At 30.9% G+C, this 19,972-nt stretch overlaps 1 protein-coding gene across 1 annotated transcript in view; it reads right to left on the minus strand.

The window, feature by feature from the left end:
* The window catches only part of LOC129989419 (sushi, von Willebrand factor type A, EGF and pentraxin domain-containing protein 1-like), a 520,410-nt gene that overhangs the window by 204,123 nt on the left and 296,315 nt on the right, over window positions 1-19,972 (minus strand). The window contains exon 2 of the mRNA XM_056097956.1: window positions 19,255-19,446. Within this exon, the coding sequence (XP_055953931.1) occupies window positions 19,255-19,446 (192 nt within the window). The remainder of the gene's footprint in view (window positions 1-19,254; window positions 19,447-19,972) is intronic.

The raw sequence follows: 19,972 nt of genomic DNA on the forward strand, positions 1-19,972 counted from the left end.
TGTGTTAAAAGAGTGAAAGATGTTTAAAAAAGATCAACACTATAATTATTAGACGATGCATAATGTATTTTTCGAGATTAAATATTCATCATTCCCCCTTCACTGCTAATTCTCATATCAGCTTAAACCGCAAAGAAAAAAAAATGTTCCGAAAAAATTAATCATCTCTTAATTTTTCTTGGAGGAATTGTTCAATGAAAGAAATTTTCCGAAACTGGTATAATTTAAATTCTAAATAGGAGGATTAAGAATTCTCCTAACAAAGCAATTCTCCTGATAGAAAAAGTAATAATGCGAAAGTGTAAAAATGTATCACAATCACAGTGGGCCATTGAAAAAAGTTAAAGCAGATAATCTTAAGAGCTATAAAAGGATACAGCATCTAGTTTTAAATTTATGGTGTTTTGTTTTAATCCAAGTCTTTGAGTTTTTATAAGTGTAAATAAATACGAGGCTCGATTTCTGTTTTCCTGTCTTGAGCAAAATGAAAGGAAAAAGTTCTCATTATAAGTTTTTCTTATAAGATTTTATTATTTACGTCATTGATGAGCAAGCTACATCTTGCCCGATGCGACTGGCGACAGATTCTTTTTCAAAAAAGCATAATAATTTAAAATAATAATATAATCTGTAAATCCCTTATTTGATTTAAGATATGAAAAACTTTCAGAAATATAATTATAGTTTCATTCATTGCTTGCGTATTAACTTTTTTCTATAAATAATACTGTAAATAAATACTGGATTATTTATTGATTTTTATAATAAATTATACTGCCGCGACAAAACCTCCTCTCTCGCTTTTTGATCTCCTCCTAAAAAATTCTCACTTTCTTGTTTGATGATAAGGATGGTAAAGAGAAATATATTATATTATATATTTTCTTGGAACTTATTTCGGAAGTTTGCATGTGATAAATAACATGGAAGTTTAAAAATAATGGTTTCATAATTATTTTATAGTTTACAAAATGTTATAAACCTAACAACTGATGGATTGCAAAGAAAAAATAAAAGGAACAGAACATACTGCTTTGCGGATAGAAATAAGATATTATTAACCAACAAGATAGAAATAAGTATTTTTTGTTTATTCAGACCTAACCAAAATATATCTTCTAAGCGCAAGGAATTGAAGTTAAGTTAGAATATGATTCATCCGATAACTTTTAAAAGTTGGAATAATATAATAATGCCACTAAAACTATTATATTTTTGTCTCAAATTTAGTATCACCGCATAAATCAAGATTAAACTTCACTAAAACTTCTGCTTTATCTTTTTCTTTTTTCTTTCTCGTATGCAAAATATGCATAAGAAATTATTGTTATCGTCTAAAAACTTGATGGCGATATTTCATTAACTTTCATGTTTGAGACCTAACTGACCCAAAAGAATATATGCCTGTCTGTCAATACGATAACTCAAATATACAAGAAGCTACTAAAATGAAATTCTGTATGTAATATTTATTTCAAAATTGTAGATTTTTGTGCAGTTTTGTGAAGAAATTCATCAATAAAAGCTGAAACACTGTTTTTGTTGGCTTAAAAGCCCATTTTCTGAGAGAACATGTTTAAAAAAGAAAATTAAATCAGAGAAAGAGCTTTCTTAAACTTTCTGGCATATTCTCGAATAAATGTACTTGCCCACTTGCCGCTGTTATTACAATAATTACGAAAAATCCGAGTTTGACTATAAACCACTACGATGCATTTAATACACAAATACCTGAAGAGAAAGAGCTTTCTCAAACTTTCTGGCATATTCTCGAATAAATGTACTTGCCCACTTGCCGCTGTTATTACAATAATTACGAAAAATCCGAGTTTGACTATAAACCACTACGATGCATTTAATACACAAATACCTGAAAATCGAATATATAATTTGGAAACTTTTTTTTTAACCGACTGAAAACAAAATTTGACTCAGGACTACAATTATAGTCGCAAAATAACATAGCAAGTTTCATATATTCAAGTCATTACTGTTACGAATCTTCTGGTTCGTTTGGATAGTGGTAATGATATGATGTGGAGAACACTCAATCAGCAGGCGGCAGTAGAAAACAACGACGAGACGAAAAAACAACGCGACGAACACAGTAGACGACAGGATTTGGCACAGGGCACTTCAGTACTCGCCCCACACAACGCTGGCAATCCGCCGTTGCTTCGCTATCCTCTCCAAGACTTGTTACTTGTCGGCGACTCCGACTACTCAACACACGCCTTTTTTTACATTTTGAGAGTGCCTGTCTTTTATAGTTCCGGGAGGTGGGGTCGCCAAGCTCTGAGGTCATTGACCCGCTCAACATGCACAAGACAGATCGTACGTCTTTCTTACGATGACACTATTCGTACTGGGAAGCAAATTACAGGTTTGTAACATTAAATTTGTGAGTTATTGTGTTTCCGTAATTGTAAAAGTACAGATTGATAAATGGTCAACATCTTGATGGATTTGGTGCAAAATTTGATACATTTAAGATGTTAATTCTGTATGCTAGATTTTATCCATCTAGCTCTCTTTGTTTCGTAGTCACCGTATTAAATTATACGGACAATAGGGCAGACTGACTTCCTGAATGGATTTTGTTCAAATATTGATAAAGGTATATAAATATGACTTAAAGTCCATGAATCGAATTTTATTTGTCTAGCTTAAAATGGTTTTGTTTTCGTGTTCACAGACATAATGCCAAAAATGTCCTTTCCGATTCAAGGAGGTTCGAAACCTCTGGTTAGAATTTTTTGATGATTACAAAAATTTTTCTTTATGCATTTCAAAAACAAGGAAATAATAATAATAAACCCTGTACAATGGGCCGACGAGCATTGAGGAAGGGAGGGAGGGAGGGGGGAGGGCTTCTAAAACCACAAGTAAATAAAAACAAACATTTAAGTTTTGGAAAACCTTTTTAATTTAAGTGAGATATTTGCAATTTCACTTAAGTGCATGTTAAAAACACATATTCCAACCCCATATTTTCCCCGCTTTTAAAGGGAACATTTTATCCACATTTACAATCTACTACTTACACATATTTCTTTAAAGAAGTCGATCTATTTTTGAAAAAAAAAGGGGGGGGGGGTGGAGGGTTCTCTAAAAAGATTCTAAAGTGCTTTTTTTATCTATCAGAAAGCTCAGAGAGAATAAAGAGTTGTTACACAATTTCGAATATTTTTTTACTATCGCTATGCAGAAAATAATGGTAAAACTAAATCTGAATCTGAAGTTACTATTTTGGCCCATTTATTCAATTTCCGCAAAGGATCATTCATTAAATCAATTCAATTTTGCAACAAGAGTAATTTCAACACGAAATTATTCAAATGGGTCGAAATTTCTCACTCCGGCAGTAATAACACGGTTTTGTTTGAATTAAATCTTTAAAACTATAATTATCACATATTCAGTAGGGAAGAAAAACCTTATCATTATTCCAACAATTGAGCCCATTTCAGATTTCTACACAACCAGTTGCCAACTTTTTATATTAAATGATCGAAAGGTTTTGTATATGCTCTATAATTACTGGAAGATGCATAATGTATTTCTCAAGATTCTTGTATTCATCATTACCTTCTAGGTTATTAATTTTCTCATTCGCTTAAAACCGAAAAAAACATCGTCCGAATAAAAAATATAATCAACTCTTAACGGTTCTTCGAGTAATAACTCAAAGGAAAAATTCGCTTAAGAGGTGTAATTTTAATCTGACGTAAGAGGATTAAAATGTGTTCTTATGTGGCGTATTTGGGTAATCCTTCATCAGGAGAAATTAATATGTGAATTTTAAAAAAAATATGTACTACATTAAATGCGTATTAAAAATTGAACTTGCCAGTCTTTAAGAAGATATTATATTGTGTGCGAAGATTAAAGTATTCGCTTTAAATCCATCATCTTTCACCATTTTGTTCGAATAATTCTCAAAACGCTTTGGTTTTATATATAAGCGGAAATGAACCGAAAAAATTTCGCCTTTTAAATAGTTAGTGAATGTTGTTACGTGATGAACTGACACTTGGTAATTGCGGTTTATCGCTTATATATCGTGGTGTCCACTAATTTGCATTCTTCAAGATTGATATAAGTTTTGGTATTTTGAACATATAAAGGGAAAATCTTGTTACTAGATGACATCGCAGATATTGATTGCACTTGTTTACTATTCAAAAAGCTTAAAGTTTACTTCTTCCGGAGATGGCTACTAAGAGGAGTGTGGCCATAATTCTCATGAATTCTTATTGAACTCTTGAAGAAATTATGAACTTATATTCAAATCTTGCTTGAAAAATAATATTAAGCATATTAATCTCAGAAGGAAGAAGAAACAATAATATTTGCTGTAATTAGATAATAAAGGATATATGAGGTGAAAAATGAACCAAAAACTGAAATAGAACAACTCACCAACAAACCATGGATTATGTTATATAGAACATAATGTTATACAGGGTGTCTCAAAAACGTTGACTGCGGCTTTCATTCCTTAAATATTGATCGTAGACATATACTGTAAATTACAAAGTTGCGGAAAAGAAGGTGCAAAATGTTATGAAATCGATTAAATTTTTCTGGGGATTAAACTTTAAAAAATACAAAATTTAAATTTTTATACGTACAAAAAAATTTTCGTACAAAAAAATTCCCAAAAATGTGCCCCATCTTCTAATAAGACCCTGTACAAAATTTCAGAATTTTATCATGAGAATTCTCAAGGATATGGTAAAACAAAGTTGGAGAAGGGCCAATCACACATTAAAATGCAAATATTAACAGCTTCATTGCAGATGAAGCGACGCAGGAATGCATCATAAGAAAATAAAATATCCTTCATATCTTTAGTTTTAAATACATATTTTAAAATCTATGCTTCCTGAGAAATGGTTTAAAATTTTATATCATGAATTACAGAATATAACTTAAAAGTAGCACAATCAGTGAACTTGTAAAAAATGTAATCTTTCATTAAAGTAATCTTTCCTTTAAGTTATTATTTCTACAAATTTTTAATTCCTTTGAACCAATAAATAGAAAAATTATTATTTATTTATTCAATCATTACTTTCTTTGTGTACGACTGCTGAAACACGAACATCCGACATGATTTTTTCTCTTTGCGAACTCATATCCAGGCATCGAAAAGTGGTTTAAGTCAGCATTTATGTAGTTTCGTATCTTTCAGACTTTTTGTGATAAAATGCTGAAATTTCGTACATGACCTTATTAGAGGATGAGGCACATTTTACTCACTGGGAATTTTTTGTACGGGGTCCGGGATAAATTTGGTATTGTTTAAAGTTTAATCCCCTGAGAACTTTAATTGATTTCATAGCAATTTGAACATTTTTTTATTCAACTTTGTAATTTATAGTATATGTCTACGATCAATATTTCAGGAATAAAAGCCGAGATCAACGTTTTTGAGACATTCTGTAAAGTACTAATGTATAATGATGTTATACATTATACATTAATTATACATACATTATACATTAATTATACACACATTAAACATTAATGTATAATGAAGTTATATAGTACTGATTTTATGCTTAATCTTGCACACGTCACTCTTTGTCACGTATTTTTTAAAGGCAGGAGGGAATTAATATTTTTGTGCGTTCGATGAATATTTACATATTGAAAATAAAAATTCATGAAAGGCAAATAATTTGTATTAAATTTTTTTTTTCGTATTGGCAAATGTTGAAAAATTTTAGATGTTTCCACAAGCATATGAAAAGAACCGTTTTACCTAGACCTAGTACTAGGAATAATATCGAACTCTCCAAAATAGACAGAACACCCTTCAAGGACGATCCAAAAACTGGACGCCTTTCCATATCAACACACCATTTCAACCCTTTTGCGTCACTCGAAAAGTGGTAAAACTGTTCTATTTTATAAAGATAAAAATATTTCAATATGATAAGAAAAAACGAAAACTAAATGGCGAACTTAAGAATTTATAATTTTTATTTTGCTTTTTAAAGTTATACATTGAAAATGTTTAGAGAATTAAAATTTAAGATTCGCTCACTCAAGAAAATATTATAATATCTTTATTCATACCACTAATAGATGTAAATGTATGCAGTTGAAGTTGATAACTTTTTTTTCCCATTCAAAATTGCTTCCTCTTTAATTACCATCACTATCCGGATTGTCAGGAGATATCCCAATAATACATCTACATTTCGTAGGTCTAAGAACTTCTTCATTACTCTTCAAATTAAAGACTTTATATTTTTTATCAGATTGCTATTATTGCTTTTATCAAGAAAAATATTTTAATCCGTTTGCAATCACTACTTTCCACTAACTCCGTGAATACGTGGCTATCCGCATAAGTGTTTTTTCTTATGCATCAAAACCTAACGCACATATTTGCGCCATGATAATAATGAGCAGGAAAATTCCACGCATTTCTGTGCTTAGGTGATAATAGCCACGAAAATTCCGCCCATATATTCTTGTATAATACAAATGGGTTAAGATCAATGAAGTACAATACAATGCATTACTCATAAGGTCAATACAATGGGTTAAGGTCAAAGTTCAGTAAATTGTCTTTGAAATGTTCGTAAAACTGCTGGACCTAAATATAGCAAACAATCATGCCATAAAGCTGTCATTATTCAAATGAATAACGTTGCAGCATAATTTGTGCCACGGCTTTTGATATCAATTGCACCGCAAATAACCAGAAATTTTTAGTTTGTCCAAAAACGGAAAACAATTCGAAAGCATGTTATAACGGTGGATAAAGCATGAATTTGTGCATCAAACTGCAGGAAAGAAAGAGAATTAGAAATTTTTTCCAGGGGATAGGAACAGGTTGGGCTTGAAAATAATGGTGATCATTTAATTATTTTCAAATACTCGTTCTTTATGAATTTAAAGTGGTAAACAACCTGCAGACGTATAATTTTTTTTGATGATGAATCTCAGGCCAAAACAGGCGATTTATATATCTACTGACTTCCTTTTTCCCAGATTTGAATCTTCCGACTTTTCTTTTGTTTTAAAAGTTGAACACATTTCTAAAAGTTGGCATTTGAAGCAATAAAAGAGACCAAAGAAAATACTTTTAGACTTCCCAGAAGCCATTTCAGCAGTGGAAGACATTTTGTAGCCACGACAAAATAGAAAATGGTATGTCATAGGAGATAAAAGTTATTAATAGATATTTTTTATCTATAATTGATTGATTTTTTTTAACTTCTTTTTCTTTCGTAGATAGATTATGTAAAGTAATGTTTCATGACTACAACAGAATAGTAATAAGGCAATTATTTTTTTTCTTTAGATTTTAGAGCATTTTTTGTAATGTATGAATATCTGCATGCATTAAAAATTTAGAGGGCTTATGAATTTCAATTCATTTTTCTTTTGAATATAGAATAACAACCTAAATATATGCTTTTTAAGAGTTTACTATATTTAAGCAATCTCATTTTTAACTGGACAAAGTATGACTTCCAGCAGGCAATGAACATCGTTAAATTTTTATGCTGTCCTGTATTCGTGCTTTATACAATGAATTTTATATTGTTCATTTCCAAACATAATTGACTTATCATTTTGAAATACTCTTACATTAGATTATTTAATAGAATTGAAGCCGAAGTAAAAATAAATAATTCAAAAATCAGAAAGCCATTATTTAGCCTTTATTTGACAAAATAACAATTCAAATATAATAAAGACCATTAATAATTCAACATTGCTTCTTCAAATGACGTGAGCACCGTAAGATATCTACCCTTCAAAATTTAATTTTACTTCTGTTTTAAACATGAAAACATCATGAATTTATTACACGTAATTTCATAATAATTAATATACATTTGCAAAAGAAAAATATTTTTATTAGAGAGAGAAAGAAGCATCCAATCTACGAAAATAATACAATTACAGTACTTGACTTATCTCAACTAGTCTTAAAAGAAAATGTGCAATAAGAGAAAATCAATTATCTCAAAGAAGCTTCCAATATACGAAAATAATACAGTTACACTACTTGATTTATCTCAAGTAGTAATAAAAGAAAGTGTGAAATAAGAGAAAATCAATTGTCTTAATTTGTAATAAGAGAAAGGAGCTTCCAATCTACGAAAATAATACAATTACACTACTTGACTTATCTTAACTAGCCATAAAAGAAAATGCGCAATAAGAGAAAATCAATTATCTCAAAGAAGCTTCCAACCTACGAAAATAATACAATTACGCTACTTGATTTATCTCAACTAGCAATAAAAGTAAATGAATGTCTGTTCCACAATGAGCTCTCGACTGGATACACTGTTTGACCTAGAGCTAGAAAATTTGGTACATTAAAATTCTGAAAGATATAAATGTGCAAGTCAGCGCGGTTTTACTGAATGAATTTTGAAAAATTTTTGAAAATATTTTCTTGCTTGATTCCTAACAATACTTTATATTGTGTCAATGAAATTCAAACTCTTCTCATTGTTTCATTAAGTATGTAGTTTTCTTCCATTGTTGTATTGATCTGAAGAAAAAATATTATCTTCATTAAATGTATCGTTTGCATAATGAATAAAAAAAGGTGAAGTCCCAGTTTCGCAGAAGATAATGTGCAATTAGAAACCAAATTATGCGGAGAGTTACATTTTTAATGGCAATATGAGGCACAAAACTCAACTCCATTAGAAATGTTCATGTACACTTTGAAAAGAACAGGTGGAAAGTTACTTAATAACACTCTACACAATTTGATGCTTTAAAATAATTTACTGTTAGTTTAAAAGGCAAACATTACATTATACATTAAATATTTAATTTAAATCAAATACAAGTAATATTATCGTAGAAACAGCTGGTCGCCAAAGGCTGTTGGTAAATAATAATCATAATGAATAAATAATAATAATAATCATAATGAAAATAAAAATAATCATAATGAATGGGGGCTTCATTTCAAGAGCATTGCTTAAATAAAGTCCAAATATTATCGAGCAAAATGCATATGTAATCATCGTAAATTCGAATTTCAATTTAAATTACGTTTGAATTCCTAAAATAAAATTAACTAATTCCTAAAAGAGCGTGATGTCCCCTAATAAATAATTATTATTTACACTATGCTAGTGCAGTTATTTCTTTAAACTTGCATTTAAATTGCTTAATTTTTTCAATAATTTATATACTCTTTAGTTTAGTATATTTAAGTAAAATATTACATTTACATATTGATTACTACAATTTGGAAGCACATATTTGCAAATTGTCTGCGCAACTCATGCCTGTACCTTACTTCAGTTTACTCAGACCCGAACAGAAAAATATTTATTTCGTTTAATCGGAGTTAAAATAGTTTTCAAAATCAAACATTACTTTAAGCCTCCGCGAAATTTCCAAACACGACAAGGTAAACATGACGCCTGGAGGTATGAGATTTTCATTTTTTCTTCTTTTTTTTTTCTGTTCAGGAAATATCTCACATTTCATAGCACAACTGTAATTCCGAAATGGTGACGACATTATATTTCAGATTAAATACACAGATGACTCTTTTTTTATTATTTTGTTTTAGATTTGAAAAATCTGGAGTCATGAAATGCCAGTTTGAGATTCCGGGACACAAATACTGCCTGAAGGATTGGACTATTTATAGAAATGCTGAAGTTTTGAAAGATTTGTTTTTCTTTAAAATGCTTTACGAATGATTTCGAAAATATTTCTAAATCACTAGTAAAGTTTCTTCGAATTCGCTCAAGGTGCTTTGGGGAAAACGACTCAGTTATTCTTAAAGACTCTCCAATTCTCCTTTGAAGGAATTTAATGTTCCATGCACATTTTATGCTGGTTCTTTGAAATATTTTAGAGCTCACAATTTGCTTAATTTTTCAGTATGCATAATATTTGAACTTTGAAAAAGAGTTACATTCATTAAATACTTTCTGAATACTTGACTAAATCCATCTTTCATGTCTACTTTGAACTTTAACTAAAAAATATTTTTAATTTTTATTTTTGATCTACTTGGCTTATTTTAGATTAATACTGATAATGTTTTTAAGGTATACGACGGTAAGTTCGGATATTATCTCATAATTTTGAGCTGTGATCAAAGAAAGAAACGATGGCAGATTTAACACATTTTTCCCAAATTTCCTCACTTTAATAGATGTTTACTTAACATGTACTTAACACTTTCAACGCTACCGACGAGATATCAATTCAAATATCAATTCTTCCGGCTGTTGACATCTTTTTATACAAAAAAAAAAAAAAAAAAAAAATGAAAAAAAGTAAAGGTATTCTTTAGATATGTATTAGAAAGTTCAACCTATCTAAACTGGCATAAGAGACAAATTTTAGCCCACAGAAAATTGTAATTGGAAGTATCTGAAAGATGAGATATTTTATTTGTAGCGTTGAAAGTATTAAGCTGAATAAGACATGCGTGCAAGGTGGATGCTTCAAGAATCAGAGTCCTGATCTTCCGATACAAAGGGTGTCCCAAAATTAAAGCAAGATTCGAATTTTCACCATTAGTGCAGTAAAGTGTTGGCAATCCTATTAAAAAAAACATTTGACAACTGACAGTTTAGGGTTAGTAAAAATGGAGCGCTACAGTATAGAACAAAGTATTAAAGCAAGATTTGAATTAATTAAATAAAAAAAAACACAGTTTCTTTCCCTTTAAATTGTTATATTTGTATCGAATCATTAAGTACACAAGATAGGGTTATGCATGGAATAACACATAGGGCAAATGTCCTCCATGGTTTTCTGGCACTACACACTCTTTTGGCGGAATTTTCCATGACCATTTTCCATAAATGTGGCTGAATTTCGTTGAGGCAGAGTTAAATTTCTTCCTACAATGCCCGCTTACACGTGGGCTTGTTGGAACAGATATTTGACTGCAAATACACTCATAAAAAAAATTTAAGAGTGCTAAAGTACACGATCTAGCGGGCCAATTCTCAAATTTGCAACTGTGGTGGACAGACTCATTATTTTTGAAATGTTATTCAACAATGAAAATACATTGTTCTATCGTGTAACGCTCCATTTTTACTAACCCTAAACTATCAGCAGTAAAATGGTTTTTTTAATAGGCTTGCCAATATTTTACTGCACGAATGGTGACAAATTCAAATCTTGCATTAATTTTTTAACACCTTTCAAAGGACGAGAATTTGCCATCAAGACAAATGAATCGCCAGAATAGTTTATAAAAATCCGCGTTTTATTAATATCATTCAATCTGGTGAGAAATTTTTCTTCATACCAGTAAGACTGTTTTATTATCAACTCACAAAATATTACAAAGATCACGATTGGCTGTTGGCGGGTCTAGGATTTAGAAACGAACACTAGAGGTTCGAAATTATATTCATGCCAGACCCTTCCCTTCCACCTCCACTCCAGAATATTCTGATGTATTCTGATGATGATTAGGTGTGTGCCAAAAGTGGCGCTACACCGGTAAAAGCTCATAAATAAAATTTTTAAAAAATAGAAATTAAATAACTATCAAAGGACAAACTATTCAATTTTTTTTCATAATCTTATGTATTAGAAGCTAAAAACAGCCAAAGGAAAAAGAAAAAAAAAGAGTAGGCATAAAAAAGAAAAAGTGGAGAGGTCTAAATAGCCCAAGCAGAAGAGTCTACATAATATTCCTACAGCATCATTGAAACATAATTTGTAAATAATAAAATTTACCGAAGATAAGCAATTTAAATTTAGAAGAAAAAAAATAAAAATGAATTAAAAAATATGTAAATAAACAAAAAAATGAAAAATGTAAATAAACAAATTAAAAAAATAAGTAAATGAAAAAATAAACAAACAGAAATATAAATATATACAATGGCTCAGTCCTAAGGTAGAGTCCATGAATCAGGAAGAAAAGGCCTGATAGAGTTCTTTTTGCATTTTTTTTCCTTGTACTCACTAGATACTGTACTCCAGAATATGAGAACACCGTTTGTTAAAAAAGGAAGAATAACTTATGACTTTATTTCTAATCCAGAAATATAAATACGAAGATACCTTCCATTGATAGTCCAAATTATATCAGGACAAGGGAGATTTCCTGCATACTTCCAAAAATTCAAAAGAAAGCGGGAAAATAAGTGCATCTGGGGAGGAACTTTTTATCATTATGTAATGGAATGCATACTAATCTCGGAACTAAGAAAGAATCTGAAAATTAAAAATTATGACTTAAGTATAGTACTGATGGTCCCAAATAATCTCAAAACATGAAGGACATGATGTTAAAAATAGTCAGTTTATTATGAGCTATTTCAAAATTTAAAAAGTTTGAATTTCTTTATTTATGGCATGAGCATTTGGAGGAATATTGAGAAGTTTTTCTTTAAGTGGTGGCCTGCTCTTCGTTTAACACGATGATATGTCAACGAGGAAAGAGAGGAGGAGGGTCATAGATTGACTACTTTGTAGCTGGGGGCCAACCGTCTCGAAGAGGACATCAGTTCGATGAATCGACCGGTGTTATGGATGGATTAACATATCTTTATTATATAAAATATGCAAAAATAGGGAAACAGTTATACTATATGTAACAAACATTACAAAAGCAGAGCAGCAACTTGCATTTTTATGTTGCATCAAGACAGTTGATATCTGCAAGACAGGCATTTCCTTTGAAAAATCTCCACTAAACCTACTGAAAACACTGATTGCAAGAGGTTACAGATTTAACGATTTGGCAGATTATTGAGAATCTATTGTTACGAATCTGTGATTCGGCTTTCCAGCATAGTTGGTTCCATAGAAGGTCCCAGAGCTTGGCGACAAACTTGGCGACCATTTGGCGACTTTGGCGTCAAAATAGATTATACCCGAAACATCGAGAATTTTCCCGAACCGTCCAGTAGGAACCGAGTTACGCCTCGAACGTTCCCGATTGGTTGAGAGGCTTCTAGCCCCGCCTCCTGAGACCTATAAAAGGAGCAACCTGCAGCTGCCGAGTAGTCGTGGACCAGTGGAGTCGAAGAGTAGTCGGGATCGACGATAAAGAACTGGCCTTCCAGATATAAGCGGAGCAGCGACGGAGTGAAGCTAGTGCTGAACTAAGCTGTGCGCTACTGTCTGCAGTAAAGACTGTTGTATGCTGCTGTTTTTGTATGCTGCACGTCTCGGCTGAAAATAATCGTCTTCTGTGCTGTATATAGTCGTCGTCTTTGGCTGTCCTATGTGTCTTCGTGTAAATAAACGTCGTTGTTTTATTTTCTACTGTCGCCTGGTGATTGAGCGTTCTTCATACCATATAACCCCCACTATCCAAACGAACCCCGGAAATTTCGTAACACTATTGTACCACAGCTTTAGCAAGATCGACATCATTTTTTTGATACTGCGAAGGAGCTCTTTATCAATATACATGTTTTTGAATCTATCATTTTAATAAATATTAAGAGACAGCGGAAAATATTATAAGATTCAATCACTTGGATGATAAAAAAAAGAAAATTTTGAATTTGTATTATACTCATTTTTATTGCATGCTTATTGTTTCAAGAATGACAAGTTTATTTTACTTTTTGAAAATCGTTATATTTAAAATAATTTGCAAAGTACTGTGACCAGTCCTCCAGCATCATTCACTTTTCCAATTCCGTTGGTTGTTACCTCATATGAAAAGTCCTGATCTCTAGATATATCATCATTAGTTGCCTGCTCTCTTCGTATTCCATTTTCGAGTTGTTTTGCCAAATGAATCTTTAATAATGCTAACAACTGTACCGACAACTCAATTAATTTCACCAGTGCTCAAGCCTAACTAACGAATCGGAATTCTCTATGCATACTGTGGAAGTATAATTTAAAGTTATATATTTTTTATTCCGATAAGATGTTGTTAATCAAAAATTGATATGACTTAATTAATATGGTTATTCTAGTGGATGAAAGGTAGTTGTTGAAGGCAGCTGGTTTTATTTTATTTTTTGATGGATAAACAGCAATTCTGGGAATTAAATATCATCAGAGGTACATAGTGAAAATAACCATTCTTTATCTTATTCTGTAGTGCGATACTATATTTTTTTTATTCCTACAAGAAGCAGAATGGATTCAAAAATCAAAAGTTTTAGATGTTATTTATGTATATTGACTTGTTTTCATCGTTGATTGGTATGTTCTATGTTTGAATTAGAAGTTGCTGTTGCGACACAAAAAAAGGTAAAAGGTTTTTTGCAACTCAAAAAAAGGCGATTCGAAGAAGCGGAATTCCCCAGAATATTGCAAGGTGTAATTTACAGGCTCTAGAATCGCTTTTTTCAAAATGGCAATGCCTTTTAAAGATCAGGTTACGTCGTAGATCAGCAAAAATGCAAAATGTGGACATATATTTAAAATTCACTACTAAAAGGTGACGAAATATGAATGCTCCTCCAACTCTTATTTGGTTATCAACACCAAGGTTTCATCTTAAATCACGCTGGAAATCTGTATGCTGACATACCAATGGTTTATGTTTCACTAATACCAAACACCATGCTGGAATAAGCAGAAGGTTTTTGAAGATGAAAGATAAATAAAAAAGAAATATAAGATAAATAAGAAATATTCTCTTTTCCGACGAATCCGCATTAATAATTATTTGATAACAATGAATGTGGAATGCGAAGAAATCCATTATTTATACGAAAAGGTGTCAAAAGTTTGGAGGTTATAGTCTAGATTGATAACAATATGAATGGATGCACCAGTCTCCAGATCATAGGAAAAAAATTACTAACATCTTTTGAAACAGGAGCGGATTTCTGAAACATTTGCTGTTTCTTAGATTGAAGGATTTGAGGATAAACTAATTTACATGGACTAGACATGTAGTAGTTACTAAATGACACTTATAAATGAAAGTCACGTATTCGGCATAAAGAAATAAGCTGTTTATCTCGAGGATTTCGGAGCTGGGAGCTCAAGAACTCCGACAAATGTCATAATCCTCACACTTTAATGATCAAAGAATTCTTTGAATAGTTTGGACAACATATTCTGCAGAAATAAATCCAACAGAATATGATTTGGATACTTTAATTTTAGAATTTTCTTACACCACCTATCATCCCTCCACATGTTCCAAGATTTAAAATATAAAATGGTTGAAATGGATTAGGCCTTTATTATACCAGGCATCATACCTTACTATCCCTTCCAATATTTTCCCGATAGACCACATATTTCACGTGTGCTTAAGATTTATTTAATTCAGAGGAAACTGGAATTGTTATTAAAATTGATTATAGTAAAATGCACTTTATTAATTGTTCAATAATTATTTTTAATTGTTAATTTAATTTGCAGCAAATTTTTATTCTTAAAATTAGCTGAAATTAAGCTGTATATTAAGATTTTTGTAAAAAAATCTTAATATACAGCTTTTCTATCTGATGCATAACATTTTTCTCAATGTTTACCTTGTCTGTGGATACTGTAACAAGCATCAAAACTATTCCTTATTCAACATTTATCAAGAATCTTATCTTTAAATATTTTAAACAATATTATTTTCATCAGTATATTTTAATATCAAACATACCTTTTATTACACAATGCCGTCTATTCGTAATAAGTTATAATTAAAAAAATAAAAGTGTATATAAAACTATATACCTTAAAAATGTGTGATAAAATGAATTGAAGCAAATAGCTTAAAACTTTAAGAATATTGTTTTAAGAAATACGAAGTCATCGTAAGTTATGTTTCTAGATATAAGTTACTATTAAAAATGAAATTATATACAAAACTATGCACCTCACAAATTTATAATAAAATTAATTAAAGCAAATAATTTAAAAATTTAAAAATATTCTGTTGGAATACTACTTTTATGAAATGCGAAGTCACTGTAAGTCATGTTTGTGGCATTGAAGACAGTAACTTAAGTGGCAATAAAAAGCCTCCTTGAGGTCTAAATGATGAAGATTAGCTTCCCCACAAGACATTTTCATTTACTTAGTATAATGGAAGTACTTTTAAGTAGCAAAATGTTCGTGTTAAGTAATAACCGTCTTTCCTTGGATCGTTCAAAGAATGAGTCCGATGTGGCATTCGTGTCAATTTAGATTAGCCTTCAGGGCAAAATACTTTCCAGATTTGTCAGAATAATCTAATCCTGACTCCCAAAATAGCAATAAGCAATAAACTCTAATTATATGTGTAGAAATCGATCCATTGGGATCGAATATCTTGTCAGTCGTTTTAAGATAGTTGATATTGAAAAGATTTTTAAATGCCCATTGAATTTAAATGCCTGCTGATACTAGCATTTCGTATTTTTGTGTAATATATATATATATATTTTATTTAAAAAAAATTATGGTCGAAAAGACTCAAATCATAAAAAGTGGAGTTATGTTACCTGGCATTCCATTTTAATGCCATTGATTCTGAATTAATGAAAAATCAAAAATGCTTTTCTTTATTATTAAGCGAGTGTTTAGTTAATTATCGAATGTTAAGTTAGACTTGAGACATACGTACATTTACTTTTGCTAGAAATAGGTCTCTATTATTACATACTGTTAGCCATCTTTCGTTGACTTTCGTATTTCGATTAATCGAAGTTTTATTTGTTTCGCAGTTGCTTTATTGTGGGAATTAAAGTAAAAATGTTTTATTGCAATATAGAACAAAATAAAACGTAATTGAAAAGCTAGAACAATTTAAAGCTAATAATTATTATATTTCTTGCTTTTAAAAAAATTGGAAAATACACATTGGAAAAAATTGGAAAAAGCATTAAATACACAAATAGAAGAGTGAAATAAAATAAATCTGAAAAAAGCAGTCTTATTGTTCTTTCACCGTGTTGTTTTCCCTGCTGTCTAATTTCATGACATTTGCTTTGGAAAGATGTTGCCGTATTGCTCCATGAAAGAGTTCATAGGGCACATGAGATGTTTATGGATACTAAGTAGTTTATGTGTCGAATTATATTACTATATCATCTCTAAAAGACTTAATTTTAGCTCATTAATTGGACAATTAAAGTTGTTCAATGTACTCGGGTGAAAAAGGTAACGTATTAAAGGGGAAAATAATCATGAAATAAAGGGGAATATGAAAAGGAGGACGAAACATAAATCTTCAGCATGAAACAGAGAATTGTTACAAGATCTTTTTTTTGTTTTGTTAGACGATTTATTTATTTTTTTCTCTTCACTATCGATTTATTTACTTATTAAAAAACGCCAAACAGTTAACAACAATGCCAACAGTTAGTTTCTTTCCATTATCAATTTACTTCACTGTTTGGCTTATATTTTTCCTCATGAAATAATTATATTAAAAAACGCACTCTGGTTGTTATTATAAAGGAAAGTTTAATATAATTGTAGAGATAATTTTATGTAAAGAAGTTCCTTCTTTTTCTTTTCTTGTTATCCGACCTCGGAAATCTCACTTATGCCAGATAATTTAAGACTCTACTGTAAACTATATTGCGTTTATTTAGTTTATTAATATTAACGTTTTCTTTAACGCTTAATATATATATATCAATGAAGATAAGAAAAAAATCATCGGGTATCGAACACTCGCATATCATTTTAAAAATTCAACCCGAATATTTGCCATTATCGTCAGTCATTTTGGAATTTATAACTCTTTATATAGATTTTAGATAATATTGACCCTTAATAATAAGACAATAGATTCCCATATGGGCAGCTGTCTGCTGTATTACGAATCATATTTTGCATATTCTGCATTTGCTGGCTGTTTTAAAAAAAAGTTTTTGACCTTTTAATTTCGAAAATAAAAATACCTTTCCTAAGGTAAATTGCTAAAATAATAGCAAATGAATTAATTAGATAAGGGAGATGTAAATTTATAACATGAGATGAAAAAAGAAAAGTGGATACAAAATTAAATTTTTAAGCACCATTTTTTTTATACATAATCCTGTTATCCTTTGTATAATATGTAACATCAGTAAGAACAACAAAATAACAAGCAGAAAGTTTGCGATAATATCTAATATGATGAGCAAGTAAGCTAAAACATTTTTATAATATATTTGGGTTTAGATTTACTGTATAATAAGTATCTTAAACAATCTTGTGACCAGGTTCAAAAGAAAGGCTTTGCATTATACCCATTATACCAATTATCAAAATGAAGAAAACAGTATATTAAGTTAATGTCTTCAATTATTCATCTTACTAAGAGCACCTCAAGGAGGCTCTCTAAAGAACCAAGAACTGAAAGAGTTAATATACTCTGTTTTATTGATTTGTTTCTCTGGAAATAAGAACATTTTTATAAATTTATGCACATTATCAAATACAAGACCCAAATACTAATCCTCTTCAAATTGTAGATGCCCGGTAATATTCCTTCTATAATCAGAAATGTTCACAATATTAAAAAATTAATCAAAATGATAATACATATAAAAAAATTCAATTTCCACGTTGCACGTCTTCATTTTGCGCGATAACAGCAAATCCTAGTAATATACAAAATTTCCGGGCCATGATACCCTGGTTGGTAGCTGTTGAATTCGCGTCCCTTGGGTTGTGAGTTCGAACCCCGCCGGCCGAAGACTCTCCACGTGTGTGGTGGCTGGCGCACGTATATATCTGTCGTGGTCAAAAAGTCCTCCATGTCGAGGGAAATACCACTGGGGGTACCGGATTAGGGGTGATTGTTCTCTGATTCATTTCTAAATTACGATATGTGGATGAATGAATGAAATGCATGAATGAAGTCCGCCCCGTAAAAAGGGCTGTGACTTGTCTATAGTTAAGACGTACTCTTGGCTCTAGAGGGAGCTATTGAAAAACAAGAGACGCCCCCTTGGCTTAAAATCACTGACTTCATCAGTGGGCTTGTCTATGACAAGTGCTATTAGAAACAACAAAATTGCCCAAGTAATCAGTTTTTAGTTGAATCTAATTATTTTAAAATACCAATAGAGAAACCAATGTAATAAAATAATATTTATTAATATTTCCTTCTTGTTTGAATTTTACCAATTTTCATATTCATTTATCTTCAAAAATAAATAGATAAACCTGATTCTTATCAACAGCCCCTTTTGTTTAAATGGACCATTCCGAACATGCATCAAGATTCAACCTGCAACTTATTGCAAAAAATAAATATTACAAAAAGGAAAATTTTTTTTAAAAACATTTATGACAATCTGCCTCATTACCTCATCATTTACTGCCTCAGGCCTATTATTATTATTCAGTAGAAAAGTTTTGTCCTACCTGGTCTGATGCAGGACCAACCACACAAGCCATCGCACAAACATCTTTTCCTGGTACTGATGCAGTCAGCATCGGAGGCACATTTTCTCAAGCACTGGCGACCTCGAGCAGCGGCCTCTTCTCGGTTCCTCAGGCAGCCTTCGGGGTCCACGGGCAGCAGGGGGTCAATGTCATACTCGGGAATCGGACGCTCTGAGGATAAATAATAAAATCTGAGATTTTGTAGGCATAAGTAATATAAAGTCTAGTCATATTTTTGTGACAAATATTGACTGAATCTGATCGATTGAGATTAATAATGGGATAATGAAGGGTATCGTTAGTCAAATGATATCAGATGGATTGTCAAGATAATAATTTAAAGTATTTGACTGCGAATGATATGTTAATGTCGCATTGCTGTTTGTCTTTGTTTCTTTGACATGGTATTTCAATACTTGACTGAAATAGGGCCAATCTGTGAAGAAAGAAAGCACTGAGATGGGTTTTGTGCAGCGCAAATTTATTTCAAAATTTTATTTTAATATTCCCACCAACAACAGTATAACATGCATGAAAACAGCAAGAATTTGGGCTCTCTCATCTCGGATATGAAAAGCTTTGATGCGGATAAATGAAAATTCACATCAGAATTGCCTATTATTAATTATAATTTTATTTCACATTTCAATGAAAGCAGTTCTTGTTGCATTTTCAATCCTGAAATTATTATACATTT

Source organism: Argiope bruennichi, chromosome 2 (assembly GCF_947563725.1).
Source record: "Argiope bruennichi chromosome 2, qqArgBrue1.1, whole genome shotgun sequence".
NCBI classification, from domain to species: domain Eukaryota; kingdom Metazoa; phylum Arthropoda; class Arachnida; order Araneae; family Araneidae; genus Argiope; species Argiope bruennichi.